This window comes from Barbus barbus, assembly GCF_936440315.1.
Source record: "Barbus barbus genome assembly, chromosome: 25".
NCBI lineage: Eukaryota > Metazoa > Chordata > Actinopteri > Cypriniformes > Cyprinidae > Barbus > Barbus barbus.
In genome coordinates, this window is record NC_136753.1 from 17,803,119 (window position 1) to 17,822,287 (window position 19,169).

The window sequence follows — 19,169 nt, forward strand, 5'->3', positions numbered from 1 at the left end:
GGTCCTTATTGCAGTGTAAGGACACGGAAAAATATTGATCAATATAAAAATGTTTGAAATATTATAATAGTGCTTTGTTAAAAATAAGAGACAGAAAGACATATTGAGAGACACTTAAAGGAATAGTTCAACTAAATGAATACTCAGACTATTCGAGATGTAGATGTGTTTTTCTTCATAGGATCAGATCTGAGGAATTTAACATCACTTGTTCAGCAATGGATCCTCTGCAGTGAATGGGTGCCGCCAGAATGAGGGTCAAAACAGCTGATACATGCAGGACTCAAGTCCACCAATTAATCTCTTGTGAAGCAAAAGCTGTGTTGCTTTTGGCTAAAATATGAGTTGTCTATCCATAATATTGCTTTCTCCAATGAAAAAGTTGTCTCATCTGAATCAGGAGAGAAATAAGCACAGATCAAGCTCTGTTAGTTTATAAGCCAAAAAAGGTCAGAATAAATATGTCTAATGGACTTTTTCCACTGGATTTCAAAGGATTATGGACTGTTATTCTGCAACAGTGTATAGTTAAAATGCCTTAATCATTCATTTGTTTTTTTACAAACATGCATCTTTTCACTTCATAAGACATTAATTGATGGACTACAGTCGTGTGGATTATTATGATGCTTTTATGAACTCTTATTCTGACTGCACCCATTCACTGCAGATAATCCATTGGTGAGAAAGTGATATAATGCTAAATTGCTCCAAATCTGGATGGCATGAGGGTGAGTACATTTTCAGCAAATTTTCATTTTTGGGTGAACTATTCCCTTAATCACTGTTTGACAGGTGTTTACATTCATATGCGGTACTCAGTCTGTAATTGGCTCAGATGCTTAATACTTGCCAATTTGTATTAATGTATGTGTATTTTCTAGGCTTCAGTATCAATTATCAAAATAAAATCTGCTGTGTAACTTACTTCTTACATCGGAGACCTCTACTAAATTTATGTAACATGTTAAGACTTTCTTTCCAGGTGCCAATGAGTGAAATACAGTCACGCTTGAGGCTCAAATCTGCCAACGGAGGGGAAAAATAGAAAAGCCTAAGAGGACGGGACAAATCATATCAAGGTATTTGAAGTTGAAGGTGCGCTAAGTCATTATGGAGGTTTTATCAAATAAGCATGAGTGGACCTCAAAGTCCAAGCTAAGCAGTCCGCTTTGAAAATGCCACATTTAAGAAGATCTGCCATCGTCCATTCAGTGAGCGGAGGTGGGTGGGTGTGGATGTGGCCGAGGGCTTGAGGCATAAATTTTGAAGTCAGGGCTTTCATTGTGCCTTTGCATATTGGGAGTTAGCTGCTGGTGCAGTTCTACCGATTTAAGCAAAATGGACATCAGCACGTCCAAGAAGAAAAAGAGTATGATAGTGTGAAAGAGAGAAGGGGGGTTTGGACTAGAAATCTGTGGAAATGACTGAGACGGATTTGTCCGGTTAACCCCTCTTTAGCCAAAATAGTTGAGAGGTGCGAGGTGGAGTAAGGGGTTATCGGAAGAAGGTTTGGAAAGGAGGTTTTTGTGGGCCTCAAAATCTCACAAATGCCTGTTCAAAGACTCAGCAGTAATCGTTCGACTACATTCAAACTAACAAGTATACAAAGTTCTATGAAGTTCTCAGCGAAAAAAGTGAGTTAGAAAGAGCAAGACGACAGAAAAGAGCGTGTTTAAGAGAAAAAGAGACCTATTCCTTCAAGAGAACCAAAAACAGTTGAAATGGACACAGGAAGAGATTTAATTTTTTTTTTTACCAAACTCAAGAGCTTTAAAAATGGCAGACGAAAAATGGCAAAAAGATAAACAGCAATAAAGCACAAGCAGAAAGATTGGAAAAAGAGAGCAGGAGGAAAAAAAGGACAGAGGACAGATATACTAATGACTAACTACTTGCAGTGGAAGTATGATCTTTATTGATGGGCTGGAGTCTTTGCTGAGCTGTAACAAGTTTGTCTTTTTTATGCCTAGGCGATCTATTGAGGTAGAGAAAAATTACACTTGACCTTTCATTCTTTCCTTTTCTCATTCAAGTGAGATTGTCCTCGAAAAAATGTGAATGTGTTTTCCTCCTTTCTCTCTTCCTTCGTTCTCGTTCACATGCACTTTTACTAAAAATTGAAATATTGATCTTAATTAGAGTTTGCCGAGCTCAGCAGCTCGCGTTGAGCTTTGAGACAAGCGGCAGCAGACATCTGTCTAAGGCACTTACATCCTCGCCGTCAGAGCGAGAGAACGAGAGGGAAGGGGAGGGTGAGAAAAGAAAGAGTGATTGCTCCATGAATTTCTCTTTCTCTTCCCATGCAGATAACAGAGACTGGTGAGTGACCATAGTTAAAGAGCATCATGAATACGGATATATGCATCGCACCTCACATGAAGAATGAAGAACAAGATCTTTCTGCATGATGTTGCATCTGAATGAAAAAAAAAAAACTATTTATTTTGGCAAATTTAATGGATGTTATATGGGGAAATAGACAGTTCTATGTCCTTTGTTTTATTAAAAAAATGTGGTAACGGTGAAGCACAATGGAAGTAAATAGGGCAAGTTTTGTAGAATTTTAAAACTAGAGATGTGAAGCTTATAATAAAAAAAGCCTTTAACTCTAAACGTATGTATTACTAAAAACGTATGTAGGCTTTACATTTAGGCAACAAAGTTGCAAAACTGAACTTTACACATCAAAGTTTAGTAAATTATTAATAAAAGTGAATAAGGCCAATTGTTGGAGGATTTAAAAGCAGAATTATGAAGCATTTAAAAAAAAAGCATTTAGACCTACTCGTGTTAAATTGTATATACTATTTGAGTAGTAATATTGAACAAAATGTCATTTTAATGGTTATTATAAGTTTTTAAACATTATGTTTAGGCAAAAAAAGTTGTAAAACTGGACATAACTTTACACAGCAAACGTTAGTAAGTGATTGGTAACACTTTATTTTAGGGTCTCTTAACTAGTTGCTTATTAGCATGTATATTACTAGAATATTAGCCATTTATTAGTACTAATTAAGCACATATAATGCCTTATTCTACATCCCTAATCCTACCCAATACCTAAATTTAACTATACTTACTATCTTCTAATAAGCAGCAAATTAGGAATTTATTGAAGGAAAAGTCATAGTTAATAGTGAATAAGTAGACAAGTGATTTTGTCAAACTGAAATCGTTAATATTGTTAAACATATTGTTAATGTTTTGTGGCTATATATTTGAAACTGTATTTTAACATTAAAGTTGCCAAAATCATTTTATGCGATTTTGTTTTCATTCATAGACTCATATCTGACTAAACAAAATTATGCAGAATATTCAGTTAAAACTTGTGCATAACCTTTAAAGTTGTAAAAATGGACATTTAAATAGTTATTTTATGGTTTTAGGCATTACATTTAGGCAACAAAGTTGCAAAACTGGACAAAACTTTACACAGCAAACATTACTAAGTGAAAATTGGTCAAAATAAAACCATGGCAACATGCATATTGTTTGTCTTGTGGCTATATAATTGAATCCATTTTAATGTTTAAGGATTGGCCCTACTTCCAATACAAGCACCTTACCTTTGTTCAATAAAAGGAGGGTCAAATCAAAATTATTATTACTTTGATAATCAACATTATGACACAAGTCGGTTGAGCTATGAACTCCGGCATTCCTTTAAAATAAAAATCAAATCTGAAAGCAAGCGCTGCAATGCAACAAAGACAAATAAGCTAGGAGGGGTTAGGTGATGTATGACAACTTTAGTTGATTTTACAACACTCATATCAACATGCATTCTTTTGAAGTATTCCTTCCTGCATGAACGATTAAACAGAGGAGAAAGACAGACAGAGAAGTCAGATGAGGGAGTGTTTCCTTCCCTCCATCCCTCTATGTCATCGTAAACGTGGCTCGCATCATGGGCACGGCCTTTATCTCGTTAACACGGCGGCAGGCTTGTCAGTGCCAGCGAGTGTGTGCTGTTCCGCAGCGAGACCCTCGCCATGGTGTATTAATGCCCCCTGTCGTTGCTGCCGGCGACGGTTAACCAGGTTTCCCGTCGCGACCGGCAGTCGTTTGTCACAGAGCACAGATCACGAGCCCTTGGTTCAGCGGAGCATTAATAGTCTGAATATCAGCAGTCTCCGCACAGTGAGGGGCGTTCAAGGGATTACAACTCCCATCATCCTCTCTGTACCACTGTTTAACACTCAACATACTAATTACATTAACCGGCGGAGAAGAGGGAGAGGAGGAGGAGGAGGAGGAACGAACGGATCCTCAATCAAATGCACATTTTAGGAAAAGACAGGGAGAAGAAAAGGAAAATGACATCGTCAGAAATTAGTTGTGATGGATTTGGTCAGACAGCAGTTAGAGAGGAAAAAGTGAGAGGAGAAGACAAATGAGTTTTGAGGAGCGTGAGGGAGACGTTTTTTTTAGTTTCCTATAGATTCCTTAAGACTCAATTACAGTGACAGACATGCAGCCATGAGCGATGTTCTTCACATCCACCTGCCTCACAACACGTGTAGAGAAATGCCAATACTTTTCACGTTAAACGATGCTTTTTGGAAAACAACTTGGGTGTGAGGTGGTTTGTGATGTTATATAGTTTAATACCTGAAAAATTGGTTAAATATGGTTAAAGAACTGAAAAATTCCATCTTCCATATATGCAAACATGCTCAGAAACAAAGACAAAGTCTTGCAAACCACAAAGCAATTTTATTTAGTTATTTCCACTTTTTGAAAATACAAGCTTGCATTTGAAATAATACAATTTCTTTGCATAACAAACCACTACAGAAATGCAATTTTAAAAATCCCTGAGAATTACATATACATATATATTTGGAAACTAACTTAAGAACTCGTTGTGAACGTCTGCATTTTTTCAGAATAGTATTTGATTATAATGCATAAATTCAGTTCTGTAGCAATGAGCGTTTATGACATATTCCGAGAAATGTTTAATCAATTCTTAGAATTACATTTTGAAATTCCTGAAACCAAACACGTGACTTCACGCCAAAAAGTAGCTGTGATCGCCTCAAGTAAAGATATCTTTGTAAACCATTTTGTAACAGGAGAATCTATACTGTATATTATTAAAGTAAAAAAAAAAGTTAAAATGTTTCAAAGTTTATTACTGATTAAAACACCCACCATCAGCCCTCCTTTGGCAAGCTTTCTGTCTGTGTTGTAGATAAGAATCGCGGCTTGATATGTAGTGGCTTTCCTGTAATAGAGAGAAGAAAGGAGAGGAAAAATTCCACAAGGAAACAGTGCAAACAATAGTTTTTTCATGTTTTTGAGAAAGTGAATTATGATTTGGTTACACAGCAGTAACTGAAGCCAAAAATGAAAGTAGAGGAAACTTTGATTTGTAAAAACAAGACAGACAGACAAGAAATAAATAGCACCTGCTATATAATGACAGGAGTAGCTATCGCTCTGTTTTTACTGATAGAGAAGTGACACAGGAGTGTGTGATTGTCTCAGGGTGAATGATAGCACAGAGACGGAGGGAGAAAGAGAAGATGCAGGCAGTGATGCATAGAGTCTGGGCTAATTTATGCAAAGCAGAGAGAAGTTTGTCTTGACGGCCACAATCTTTACAGTGAGAGTTAAACTGTCATTAGTAACAATTAACTGCTCTTGGTGTGAATGTGGTTGAACAACAGTGTAACCTCACCAGGGTTGGGAATAAAAAAAAAAAAAAGTTAATAAATAAAATCTGAAAGAAAGAGCCGCAATGCAAAAAAAGACAAATTAGCTAAGAGGGGTTAGGTGAGATATGACAACTTAGTTGATATATATATATATATATATATAAAATTGAAAATATATTAGGAAGCAACATTGAAAATAAATTAAATTTAAATAATAAATGAAAAATAATAGTAAAATGAATAATACATTTTTAAAAAAAACAAATGACAAATAAAAAAAGAATAATTAATAATGAAAATTAAATGAGTATAAAAAAAAAAGAATAATTAATAATGAAAATTAAATCAATGAAAAAAATCAATCAATCAATAAATCCTTGAATGGCTGTAGGACCCTACATGTATAGACATTGTTGTTTGTTTGTTTGTTTATTACTCTTTTGTTGAAATCTGAGATGATCTCATAATATGACAACATATTTCTGAGGATAATAAATGCAGTAAAAATGGTTTTACAAACAATTCACTAAACGTTATGCTATAATGAGGTTAATTTGAGACCAGCAGTTTTTCAGTCTGTATACAGCAGATGAAAAAGAATACAGGATGAGAAAGTGACATGTGAAAAGCCATGGTGGTCTGCTGGGCACCTGTGCTATTCTGAGACACAGGGCTGCCATCAATGATCCCAAAGAGGAACTGAGCTGGAACTTGGCACAAGCGAAATAGGAAGTTGGCAGAGGGGTGTATAACAAGCATAAATTTGTATAAATATGCAGACATGATACTTGCCATCACTCATGAAAGCTTTATAAATAGAAGGAAACCCTACATGCATGAACATGAGCTAAAACAAATCAGAAACACAGATGTATACATTTTTAAACAGTTGCGTAGAGAGAAGAGAATGAGTGTATGCCACACTTCAGTATGACCATATGACTGTGAAAAGCCACTGTTAGAGTGTAAAGTCAGAGGTTAATGACAACAGTTTCTGTTCTGCAGTAACTAATTTAAGAAAGGAAGTATGAAAGCATGAGAAAGGAGAAGACTGAAGAGTTGAAAAGCGTTCAGATGAATACTAAAAATTAGAACCAGATTCTCAGAACCTTTAAGAGAAGTTGATCATTTCTTGCTGAAAAAATGCCATGTGTGTGAGGGAAGTATATCAGGCTTGTCTTATTGAGTGTGGAGAGAGAAAGACACTGTTCCATAGGGTGTGGCTGACGTGTGTGTGTGTGTGTGTGTGTGAGAGTGAGTGAGGGAGGATATAGGGGCCCCTCTCCACTAATCCTCTATCAGTGAGACAGACATGCCAGCTTCAGCTGTGCCTGTCCTTAACAACAAACCTAAATATTAGTAGCCCTTAAGTAAGTATTATATACCTCATGTAGCCCCTCTCTTAAATAATATCAACCCCCTCCATATTATTAACCCCATCACTGCGTATTAAGTAGCCCAACTTTGTACTCCATAAATATTTATTACCTCCATATGCTTTATATATACAGTGACTCTAAAAAGTATTTGGACTCTTAAGCCACACTTAACAAGCCTATTATAAATGTATATGAATATAGTATTGCAATGCATTAGATGCAAAACAAGTGGCATCTGCAAACTAATTTTGCAAGACCTTTTAGAGCTAAGTTTTTTTTTTAATATTTACTCCAATTTTTGTTATGCATATTAAGTAATTTCCTCAATTTTTACACAGGCTTCCTGGTAGAGTAACAACAGGTGTAGTCATCATCACATTAATTTTAACTTAATTTTTAATAATATAATCATTTATGCTAACAAATGTCTTTTTGTGAAATGTTTTGTTAGCTTTCTTTAAAGTACCACCTAGTTTTATATTTAACTAGAGCAATAACATTTATTCATTAAGTGTAGCTTTAGTGTTCATATACTTTGGCCAATGTATCTACTGTATGTTATAATTATTATTTTATACTGAATCTGTTAAATTTGAAGTCCTGTAGACATATAAGTACACACCTTTGGCCTTTGGGGTATCAGGGTTCTCTGACATTTCAGGAGAGCTGGACAAGGAAATGAAGGAAGGCAGCTTCTCAGGACCCGAGCAGGATGAGCCCTCATTTGCCTGTATGGACTCTGTAGATTGTGTTTGAACTTCCTCTGAACTGAAAAGGCAAAACACCAAATAATATAAGATTTTTATAAGATTAAAAAAAAATTGTATTTTCAAAGGAATTTATAAATAATCAGCAAGCTTATGGGAAATTTACATGGTTATTCATGTCGCTTCCCTATAATAATATTATTCAAATAATGCTAATTTTTTTTTTACCAACAGTACAGAAAAGAGAGAAAAAAAGATTAGTTCCTGATCCTGACCTCTTTAAAATGTCTCTAGTACGGGCTTTCTTGGCCGGTCCAAAGCTTGCGTTAGAGCCGGAGCGTTTCAAGCTCTGTCTGTGGTGCAGTTTGCATTTGGATCCACGTGGACACACACCAGTACTGGAGAAGTCTGGACACACCAGCGTGTGTTTCTTCTTACACTGTGAAGAGAGCAGAACATTCTTAATGCTTTATTTCTTCATATTCGGATTGGATGTTTCATGGGTTGGTTATGAACATGTGGGACACTGTCAGGTTAAAAGGAAATAGAGATTTCATGTGTGCCACACTCTTAGCAAAAGTGTTTGCGTGTGATCACACATCAGTAGGTGCATGTATCTGATATGTGAGAGAAGGTGAGCATGTGTTTGTGTGTGTAAGTGAGAGTAGGTGAGAGTGTCTGTGTGCCCGTGTAATTTGGGCGTAAATTGGTAGCTTCATTCTTCGGGAGACCCGATCCCTCCCACCTGTCAGAGGAGCTAATTATACCCCACTATGGGGTGAGGAGCGCGAGACGTGTGTATAAGTGAGAGAGAGAGATACTGGGCGAGTGTGGGGCATGTTGCTCCAGAAATAAGCAGAGAGAGAGAGTGTCTGCATGTGTGTGGGAGGGAAGGGTGGCTAAAGGATCGTGTACGGGAACACTGTGGACTCCCTGTCAACCCTTGGGGCAGACCGCCCAGAGACGCTTTACCCAACAGGGATCAGGTCAGAACCACAAGCGGCCTAAAATGACCAAATTTACAGTTATTAGGTGGTGCTTAGAAATGAAATACAGAAACCAGACAGATTTTGTTAAATGAAACCCCCAGCGACCGTTCACACAGGAAACATTTTTTTGAGTGCTACTTTTTTAATTGTCACACATACGTATCTAACCCATCCGTGACCTCTATCTTGAAAGATTGCTGCTTTTTTCAGTCTCTAGCACCAGAGACACAAAACAAAACCAAAATCAACACAAAACAAAATAGCAAACAAAAAAATTATAATAAAAATAAAAAATAAACAAAAATCAAAAACAGACATAACGTAAATCACCAAACAAAACAAAAAAGCAAAACCAAAAACAACAAAATAGAAAAAAAACCTAACAATAATAATAATAAAAAAAACTTATAAATAAATAAACACACACAAACATTTAAGTGCATGTCATTGACAGTCACTAACTGCAAAGAGGCATGTATAGTCTGACTATGGAGTCTTTAAATCCAAGATGACAGCTTTTGCTTTATTTACTGTTAAATAAAAAAACACTAAAAGTATATATTTTATCTATACACTGGATTATCGTACCCAATGAATCTGGGTCTCTAATGCCCCCTAAATCATCCTATAGACAACATCATCACTCACCACACTCATGGCTAATTGGCCCAATTTGCTAAATCCCTTGCCACTTGAATTCAGTCGATTCCAATTCCACCCCATTTCAGAAGAGCATTTGGGACCTTTCTTTTTTTAAACACCCATTTGTTTCTTGTTTGACTGATAACATCCATGTTGAGCTTTAATCATTCAAAGGTCCGGCAGAGGCAGATAGAACCAATGTGTAAATTGTGAGAAATTACAAGCGATGTGAAGTGGGATAATCTGATCACACGGCATCTCTAATTTTAACTATTCGGATTTCTGGTTCACAACAATATAGACAATTATTAATTATACGTCTGACTATTATTATTAAATAAAAAGTTATAATCAGTTTTTATGAGTTTATAGGAGACTGACTGAAAGAGATGCTAACTGGTAACTAACTACCATTCAGCCAATCACAGCACAATATAAACCAGGTATTCCTAATCATCAGAAAACTGATAAAATCAGAAAATGGTTCAGTTGTTTTTAAAAAATATTCTACAATGATCTGAATTAAAAGCAACACCACTGCAATTTCAGTGTTCACTAACTCAATGTATTTGATGTCGGCTTAAAAAAACGGGGCCAATATGGCGTCTAGAATGGGCCCGGGCTGCTTTGCAGTGAAATTTACCTACTATCACACTGGCATCTCCGGGACACTTATAATTCAACAACATTGACTGCATCCACTAAGTCTACTTTCAGCCGCCAACAGACCATTTGATGCACATTGACCACTAAGATGGCCAGAGCTGGTTGAATCCCTCCAATATTAGACTTGTAGGTTGGCTGCTATACTACATCCTGAATTCTTTTGAAGTTTTTAATCAGTCTTTCAGGAGAAAAAATGTTTTGTCTATTAGTTGTCAAGTTGCTACAGTGGCCTCTTACAATGACTATTTTCCCAGGTTTGCAAGGTTCATGACATCTTTTTCAGGTCTTTTTCAAAAACTGTGTCTAATGCAAATAAAATTTGGATTTCCATATTGCTGTCTGTTGAGTCTTTTGTTGTGTCTGCTGCTCTATTATTTGAAAGAACTGATCATTTGTTGCACAGCAGTATATTATTGTGGAAGTATTGACAGAATCACCTGCCTCTTTCATCCCCTTTCCAAGTGGGAGTCTGGCTTTACTTGGTTAGTTCAGCCCAAAATTAATACTGTTATTTACTCAAACTCAAGTTATTCCAAACCTTTCTTTCTTCAGCAGAACACAAAAGAAGATATTTAAAAAAAAAAATGTTTCAGTGTCTTTTTGTCTGCACAATGAATGTTAGTTGGGTCCAATATTGTTTTGGACCCCACTGACTTTCATTTTATGAACAAAGACACTTCAAAAGATGATGACAGCAATTTCATTTTTGGGAAAACTATTCCTTAATTAAATTAAACAAAATAAATATTTGTTGTGTGTTCTTTTACAAACATTATTATTGTTTCAATATTTTACTAATAGTTTTCATGATACTTTTCTTTACTGATAATAATGATTACGAATAAAGCCTACACACTTCTACCAACGTTTAAAATGTATGATGAGCAAGCAAACAGTCCTAATCCCATTCCTTTCATTCCCACCCACATTCAATTTCTACAAATTAGTGGAAGCTCCAGTAGGAAAAGTATGGGTGATATAAATCTTACCTAACTTATAAGTTGATTGGCTATTTGAAATCATATCTAATTTGAAGAAAATCCCGCTGATGGGAGGTGGATACAGTACTGAGAAGGCTCATTAACTTTGATGTTCACGGCTGTGATCTGGGCAAAGAAAACACAAAAGCCCGAGTCCTCCCCAACCACGCTCTCTCATACATTTTAATTTACATAAAAGCAGCAAAATAGAGGGAAAAGAGAAGAGTGTGAGAGAAAAAAAGAGAAGTGGATGGAACATCTTTATATCAGTGCAAGTTAACAATTTTCCACTTGATTTAAGAAAGGCTGGAAAGTCTCTGGGGCCTATTAGAAGAGCTTTCTACTGGCCACAAAGCAGAAAGAGTCAGCACATTTTACATTACTGAGACAGAGAGCAAGAAAGAGAGAGAGACAGAAAGAATGTATGGTGGTGTGAGCTATGATAAAGAGCTAGGAAATGAGAATAGTGACAGAGTGATAGAGGGATGAGAGGAAGAGAAGGAGAATCAAAAGAAGAGTGATCAGGATGAGGGGTGTGAATTGATGTGACTAGCAAACAAAAGAAGAAAGGGGACAGAAAAGCGTGTGAAATGGCAGACAGAAAGAGAGAGCTAGAGAAGAGGGAAAATAACAGAGGAGGGAGAAATGAAGAGGATGAGAGTGCGCTTTAACCCTTGCTCCGCTGGTGTATCCATTGCTGGCCTCTCGCCTATACTGCTGACATCAGCACATTTTCACGTCCATAATTATGGTGTGCTATCCATCATATCTAAGACAGTGCTTTTGGGACGGCGCAAAATTACAGACCTAAGCACTTCAGCTAATAGAATAAATATTAATATCTCTCTTCTTATATATTCTCATTCTCACCCCAAATATTTAAATGAGCCCTGACAGCGAGAGAATGCATTTGTTACAATGAAGGGAAAGCAAAGAAGAACAAATGGAGGGAAAAAACAGAGCGAGAGACAGACAGAGACAAAGAGAGAAGACGGGAGAAGCAGAAAACACGGCAGAGGAACAATTCATTAGAATGAGACAAATCCAAAGAGGAAGAAACTGATAGGGGCGGCGATGAAAGTTTCTGCAGAAAAACAATGAAGGGAGGCATACTGTCAGTTTAAAATAATAAATCACTTTTGTTCTGGCATATATAAATTATGTTATCATCTCAAAAGCTTCCCACTTTAAAATCTAGCGCAAAATGGCACTACAGTTAAAAAAGAGGTGCTCAGTAATTTTTTGATTGGAGGATGTGGCAGTTGTCTTGGACTTGTCTTAAAATTGTTTGATAACAGAGGGCTTACAGAGATAATTATTCGGTAGGTTGTGTGATCTCAATATGGAAACATTTAAGATTTTTGTTTTATTTGTATTTTTTTTTGTGTGTTTATTTAACAACTTTTTAGTGTCACTTTTTTGGTATTACTTTACACTACAATTTCTTAATGCGTTTTTTAAAATATTTTTTCTCTCAGAAATGTTAATTTATAAATGTACAGTTTTACTTAATTCATGTTCATTATAAATGAATGTTAAATAACAATAATTGTTAATTTATGGAATTTAAAATGTTAAAAAAGCACGTACAAAGTTACTGTTTAATGTTGTATAAGTATTGTTCATTTTCAGTTCATGATGCCTAATTAATGTTAATGAACTGAACCTTACTGTAAAGTGTTACTAACTTTTTAAATAAAGAAACTGAATGAACTGTTAATAGAATAGTTCACCCAAAAATTTAATTTTGCACTCTCCCTAGAGCCATCCAAGATGTAGATGAGTTTGCTCCTTCATTGGAACAGATTTTGAGAAATTTAGCATTACATCACTTGCTCACAAATGGATCCTTTGCAGTGAATGGGTGCCGTCAGAATGAGTCCAAACAGCTGATAAAAACATCTCAATAATCCACTAGTAATCCACATGACTCCAGTCCATCAACTAATGTCTTGTAAAGTTACAAGTCGTGTTTGTTGTTGCACAAAATTAAATAAATAAATAAAAAATCCATCAAGACATTTTTACGGAAGCGTATTGCATTCACTTGAGGAAAAAAATCTACTCTGTTTTTCTGAATTAACGAGTTAATTATCTCAGAATTACGAGATAATTTTTCATTAAAAAAAGTTTTTGCTCTGTTTTTCTGAATTAACGAGTTAATTATCTCAGAATTACGAGATAATTTTTCATAAAAAAAAAGTTTTTGCTCTGTTTTTCTGAATTAACGAATTAATTATCTCAGAATTACGAGATAATTTTTAATGAAAAAAAAAGTTTTTGCTCTGTTTTTCTGAATTAATCACTTAATTATCTCAGAATTACGAGATAATTTTTCATTAAAAAAGTTTTTGCTCTGTTTTTCTGAATTAATGACTTAATTATCTCGTAATTCTGAGATAATTAACTCGTTAATTCAGAAAAACAGAGTAGATTTTTTTTTCCTCAAGTGAATGCAATACGTTTCCGTACATTTTAACTTCAACTCATCACTTCTGACAAAATTTACTGTCTATTATAACACTTCTTCCAGTGGAAAAAGCCCGTCCCCTGTTCTCCTCTCACATTAAAATATGGATAGAGAACTATTTTAGCTGGAAGGAACGGTATGAAGTTAAAGAAGTCTCGATGATGAATTATTTTGTTAAAAAGATTAACCTTTTTCCTTCACAAGAAATCAATTGATGGACTGGAGTTGTCGATTACTTGCAGATTTTTTTTTTCAGTTGTTTGGACTCTCATTCTGATGGCACCCATTCACTGGAGAGGATCCTTTGTTCAGCAAGTGATGCTAAATTTCTCCAACTCTGTTCTGAAAAAGAAACAAACTCATCTACATCTTGGATGGCCTGACGGTGAGTAAGTTTTCATTTTTGGGTGAAGTATTCCTTTAAGCTAACACCTCTAAAATATAACAAAGAACATGACTAGCACAAGTCATACAATGCCATGTATTCAACCCAGATGAAAACAAGAATGTAACAGGTACTACAACATGACAGTGGCTACACCAGTTTCATGCAGGCGAAGGTTTGTACTCTCCTGTACAGCTTAATGTGACTGAGGGACTGGTGTGATGAGGGACAAGAGAAGCGTGTGTGTGTGGGGGGGGTGAAGATAGAGGTCACGGATGGGTTAGAACCTGCTAGATAAAGGACATACGAGGTCACTGGGTAAATGTGGGTCATGTTGTCCTCTCTTGTTACTACCCTCAATATGTCACTCACTCACAAACATGGAGGAAACCAAATGCATATGTCATAAGCACCCTGATGAAGGTTCAGATTAACATTAGGAACACAGTCAACTTTTAAGAACTATATTTAAAACTCTTGGAAAAAAATCATCACCAATAAACGGCATTCATTCATTAAGGCCTATAAAACTGTCATCAACTGCAAAGCACTTTAATCCAACAAACGTTATGAATGTCAAACTACATGTACACTAAATTAAAGAGGACCTTACAGCATCTACGAGGATGCAAGTAAAAGTGAACATAATTTTATTGACATTGCTGACCTGAAAGTTGAACCACATGTGTAATGTGAAAATGCTAGATCTCTCTCCATATAAGCTCCTTTTATTTTATTTATGTTTTTTTTTTTAGTACAATACAGGTGGATGCTTTTTCCAAGGTTAAAAATAGGCTAAATTTTTAGTTCATAAATGTATATAATACTATAATGCTTTACTATAATGAACTAATACATTTTAAATAAAAAGTTTTAAAATAAGGAAAATATATTCTTTATACATTTCTTTGAAATCATTTACATAGTTCAATTCATTTACATTTTTTCATAGCAAAGGATAGCATATACCCCATATAAATGTCATTACATCTCACCAAAAAGTATTCAAGACTTTTCAAAAATAAATTACAAATAAAAATAATTAATAAATGAAAACAAATATATATAAAGAGGACGTTATATACCAAAAAAGATGATCAAGGCCATTCCATGACATGATACATGTTTTAACATGAAGAAACAGTTAGAAAAGGCTTCATGTTCAAGATTTCAACTTTAAAGTTTTGCATAGAAACCATCAAACTGTCTTACCTTATCTCCCTGAGGGCAGTAGCCTCGGACAAAGTCTTTGCACACATCGGCTTTGCGAGACACATAAACATGGCTGTAGGGACAGCTACTGTTATTACAGATCCCCTTTAGAAAGTACGAGCACACAGGCATCTATAAAGAAAAACAAACAGCGATTTAGAGCTTGAAAATGACTCCAGGGATCTATGCAGACAATTTAAAACCTCAGATAAGTGCAAACATTAAACCAATCTCCAGCACTAAACAGAGTAAGTGTGAATGAATCTGGTTAGTTTGAGAAACCAAAGAACTTCTGAACGGATAAGAGCAGTTACAATACAGCTTAGCCTTTAAATTCCCTTTCTAACAGATGTGTGTCAATATAAAGTAAGTGATGGAAAACATAAGTGAGTTATACACATACGGCACCAGTATTGTATCACGTATCAATTGAAGTCCCTGTCAAAACACACATTTATCACACATTGTCTAATCACTAATTATGTGCATGTGTCAATGGCACAGATTTGCACTGACTCCTCCTGAATATAATCTGCATGTATGAATAATCTGAATGTGATGGAGAGCTCTCTGGGCTTAAAATAGAATGTGAGGATCACGCACACAATGAGTGAGAAGGGGCCGCTGACCTCTTAAGTGGAATCTTATTTCCATGGGGGTCATATCATTTCTGCTTAATTAACTGCAACAGAAATATTGACCTAAGTGGGGCGTCGTACCACCTGCATGCTGTGTTTATGTACAGGGGAGGGGAATGGACGCTAGCCATGACTAGGGGGAAGGGGTTTGGGGGTCTTGTTTCTCAGTTATTTGGAGGGGGAACTGGATCGTTTTCAATTGCAGGCGTGAACTCAAGCCATGCTTCGTGGCATATACACGGATGACACAGGGTGTGGGGTTAAATTCAGCCCCAAGGCTGCGGAGGAACAGAAGGAGGGGGCTTATGGGGCTGGGACTAGCAGGTGGGCCTGTGCTGCAATGAGGTGGCTCTGCTCCTTTAAAACAAGTGGACAGCTGGTCTCTTGGTGGACTGGAGGGGTAGAGGGTGATGACAGTCACAGGTGCAGTGATTCGGTGTGTTTGGATGGTGGGGGTGGGGTGGGGGTGGGGGGTTGGTTGAGTAGGGCCTTGGACAGAATACAAGCAAAAGTCTGAACAAGTGTTAAAATATGAAGAGAGGGAGGGAGAGAGTGGAGCAGGGAGAAAGTATGTGTGTTTCACAGAAAGTGAACGCTCTCGCAGGGGCTTTTTTCTGTGTCAAACAAACAATGGAAACAGGTGTCTCACTGTGAGAAGAAAGTGTGGGAATGAAACTTCTATTCCTGTCAAACTACACCTCTTCATTTACCACTCCTGCTGTCATTATAAATAATGTATTATTTCTATGTTACTTTCATATTATACTGGAAGGCCTTTAAGGCCTCAATATACACACAAAATAAAAGTTAGGAAAGCATCTGATCATGGCAATGTGGCTGGGATATATACATATACAGAACTTTATAGATTGCTTTACAGCAAGCAGCTTTATTAACAGTTTTCCTACATATTTTCCATTTCAAAATTCTATACTTTTCTTGACTCAAATTTCCAAACATCTCAGTAGATTTTCAGACCATATTTAACATAAATGGTTCATACTGCATTATTTTGAGCTTTATATTTGGTATATATTACAGTCATCTGTAAATATTTTCTCAGTTTTTTTCATTGATTTTCTCAAAGTGACAACATACAGAGCCCATAAAATAAGAAAATATTAAAAATAATAATAAACAAGACTTTTGCATGCACACAATAATTTTATTTGTGCCCTTGAGAAACTATTCACATGTGCATGGGTATTTTTTGCATGCCAAGAAACCGCACAGCAAAATGGACTGATGGCACAAAAGGTGACACAGTGTGCATTGTCCTAAGTTTTCTTTTGTGCACATAAAAGTCTGTGTGTGTGTGTGTGTGTGTGTGTGTGTGTGTATATATATACTAAAAACTAAATGGGCAAAAGTCTGGAAATGCAAATATTTTTATGACAAATATTTCAAATGATGGACACTTACATGAGATACAGATTTCTGAGTATTTGATTCATAATGAGTCTACATACAGGGGTCCCCCTTCATGTTGGCTGTCATATTGAGCCTAATACTACTCACTTTATCTCAGCAACCCTGCTATTGTCAGATACTTTTGTTTGAAAATTGCACTGCAGATCTACAATGCATTTCAGTTCTGCAAATATTTCTATAATGGTATCGAAAACTAAACGGGTTAACAAGGTGAGGAGGCAGACATTGAGACCAAAGAATCATGACCATGAAAAATATGACCGTGCACATATGTGTGTGTCTGTCTGAGAGGGGTAGGTAAGTAATGAGATCGTAATGTTCACTTCGGGAGAATCTAGACTATATGATGGGTCACGTTGCGTCAATACTGATCCCATCTCCACCTGTCTCCATGACGGCAATGCCCAGGCAAAGACCTCGAAGTATGTAACTCTGGAATCCAGTGGGATTGCCTCACAGATATTGAGACTGTAACACACCATCATAACCTGAGAGAGGAAGCTAAAAACCTGACATAGTATCTTTAATTATCACCCCACAGGCCAGCAAGCCCTGACAGTAACCTGATACTACCACATACGGACAGTCATGACTTATGCTAAGATTCTTATGGCTTTATGCATAAATCCAACTGTCAATACTGCCCTACAAAGATAAAATACAGTAGCTGCACATTTTATGTTTGAGTTACTGTATGACCGAAATTGGTTCACTTAGTTTATGATCTGCCCTCTGACAGAAGAATTTGGTGCAACTATGCTTAAATTCAGAGAAAACCATTATAAAAACTAAATTTAATCAAAACACTTTTTTTTTTTTTTTCAGTGTCCCTAATGCGGTCCAGTTTTTGAACACGAACAGTTCATAGAATGCTTATATCAATTCATTTCTATGCTTTTGAAGGAAGAACCCTTAAAAGGCCCCTTAAAACTTACCTTCTCTTTGGCTACTTTATGCGAGAAAGGGCAAGTCCCATCTGTCTGCTTACATGTGCCTCGGAGAAACCTGCCAACCAATCAAGATTTTAATTTGAACCCGGCTTACAATGTGTTAGTGTTAGTTTTGTATAATGTAAGAGTGTGCACAGACACTCAGTACCTGGTGCAGACAGCCACTTTGTCGGGGTCATGGATGTAGGGACAAGCAACACCATGGTTGCACTTGCCAAATCGGTTATAGTACATGCAATACTGCTTGGCCTTCTGTTTCTTCTGTCTGGCCTGTCGTATTATAGCTAAACTCTTCTGCACAGCACGACTGATATGCATTGGAAAAAATTAAATCACAAAACCAGTAAACAAACTGACAGTCATATGTTATGTATTGTTATGCTGTGAAATTGACCATCTATTACAATACTAACCCAGCTACGTAACGTGTGGCTGATGTTCTTCCCTGATTACCAGTCGAGGAAACATATGGATTGTACCAGTCTCCTGTAGTATGGAAAGAAAAAGAAAATTATAGAAGATCATGGATTACGTACCATTTTATGAAGGTACATGACTACCATGAAATACAAAAGAAGGTTTATAGTGAATAACAATGTAAATTTCCAAAACTCATATTTTTCCAAGTCTGATGGACTTTTCCATGATGGTTTTGCAATACTTTTATAGTGTTTTTATGGCATTTTTGGTACTTGATAGTCACTGGACTAAGAATGAAAAGAGCAGCATGAACATTTCACTAAATATCTATTTTTGTTGGGGGGTTTTTACGGGAACAAATGACAAATTCTTTGGTTTTGTGTTTGGCTTGGATTGAACTGAAGGTGAAGAAATAAAGACTTAATTATTATTGTTGGATTACCTATTCCTTTAAAACATCAGCTTAACCAAAAACAGCTTTAGCAAATATAAAGCAAAGTATTATTTCTTTGTGAATGTAATGTAGATATTATAACTTGAAGTGAGCTGTAGGCACCTCCTGTCCTGTTCCTCCTGTTTCATCCAAGCTTGTGCACAAGCAAATTTATTTATAACAAGCCAGACTAAT

The 19,169-nt window shown here is 36.2% G+C and overlaps 1 protein-coding gene across 1 annotated transcript in view; it reads right to left on the minus strand.

The window, feature by feature from the left end:
• Window positions 1-4,700: 4,700 nt before the first annotated feature.
• Window positions 4,701-19,169, minus strand: part of LOC306844929 (uncharacterized protein) — a 72,773-nt gene continuing 58,304 nt past the window's right edge. The window contains exons 6-12 of the mRNA XM_079377376.1: window positions 18,535-18,607; window positions 18,270-18,428; window positions 18,107-18,176; window positions 15,103-15,234; window positions 8,034-8,197; window positions 7,674-7,819; window positions 4,701-5,239 (exon numbers count right to left, since the gene is read on the minus strand). Coding sequence (XP_079233502.1) covers window positions 5,169-5,239; window positions 7,674-7,819; window positions 8,034-8,197; window positions 15,103-15,234; window positions 18,107-18,176; window positions 18,270-18,428; window positions 18,535-18,607 — 815 coding nt within the window. The 3' untranslated portion in view covers window positions 4,701-5,168. The remainder of the gene's footprint in view (window positions 5,240-7,673; window positions 7,820-8,033; window positions 8,198-15,102; window positions 15,235-18,106; window positions 18,177-18,269; window positions 18,429-18,534; window positions 18,608-19,169) is intronic.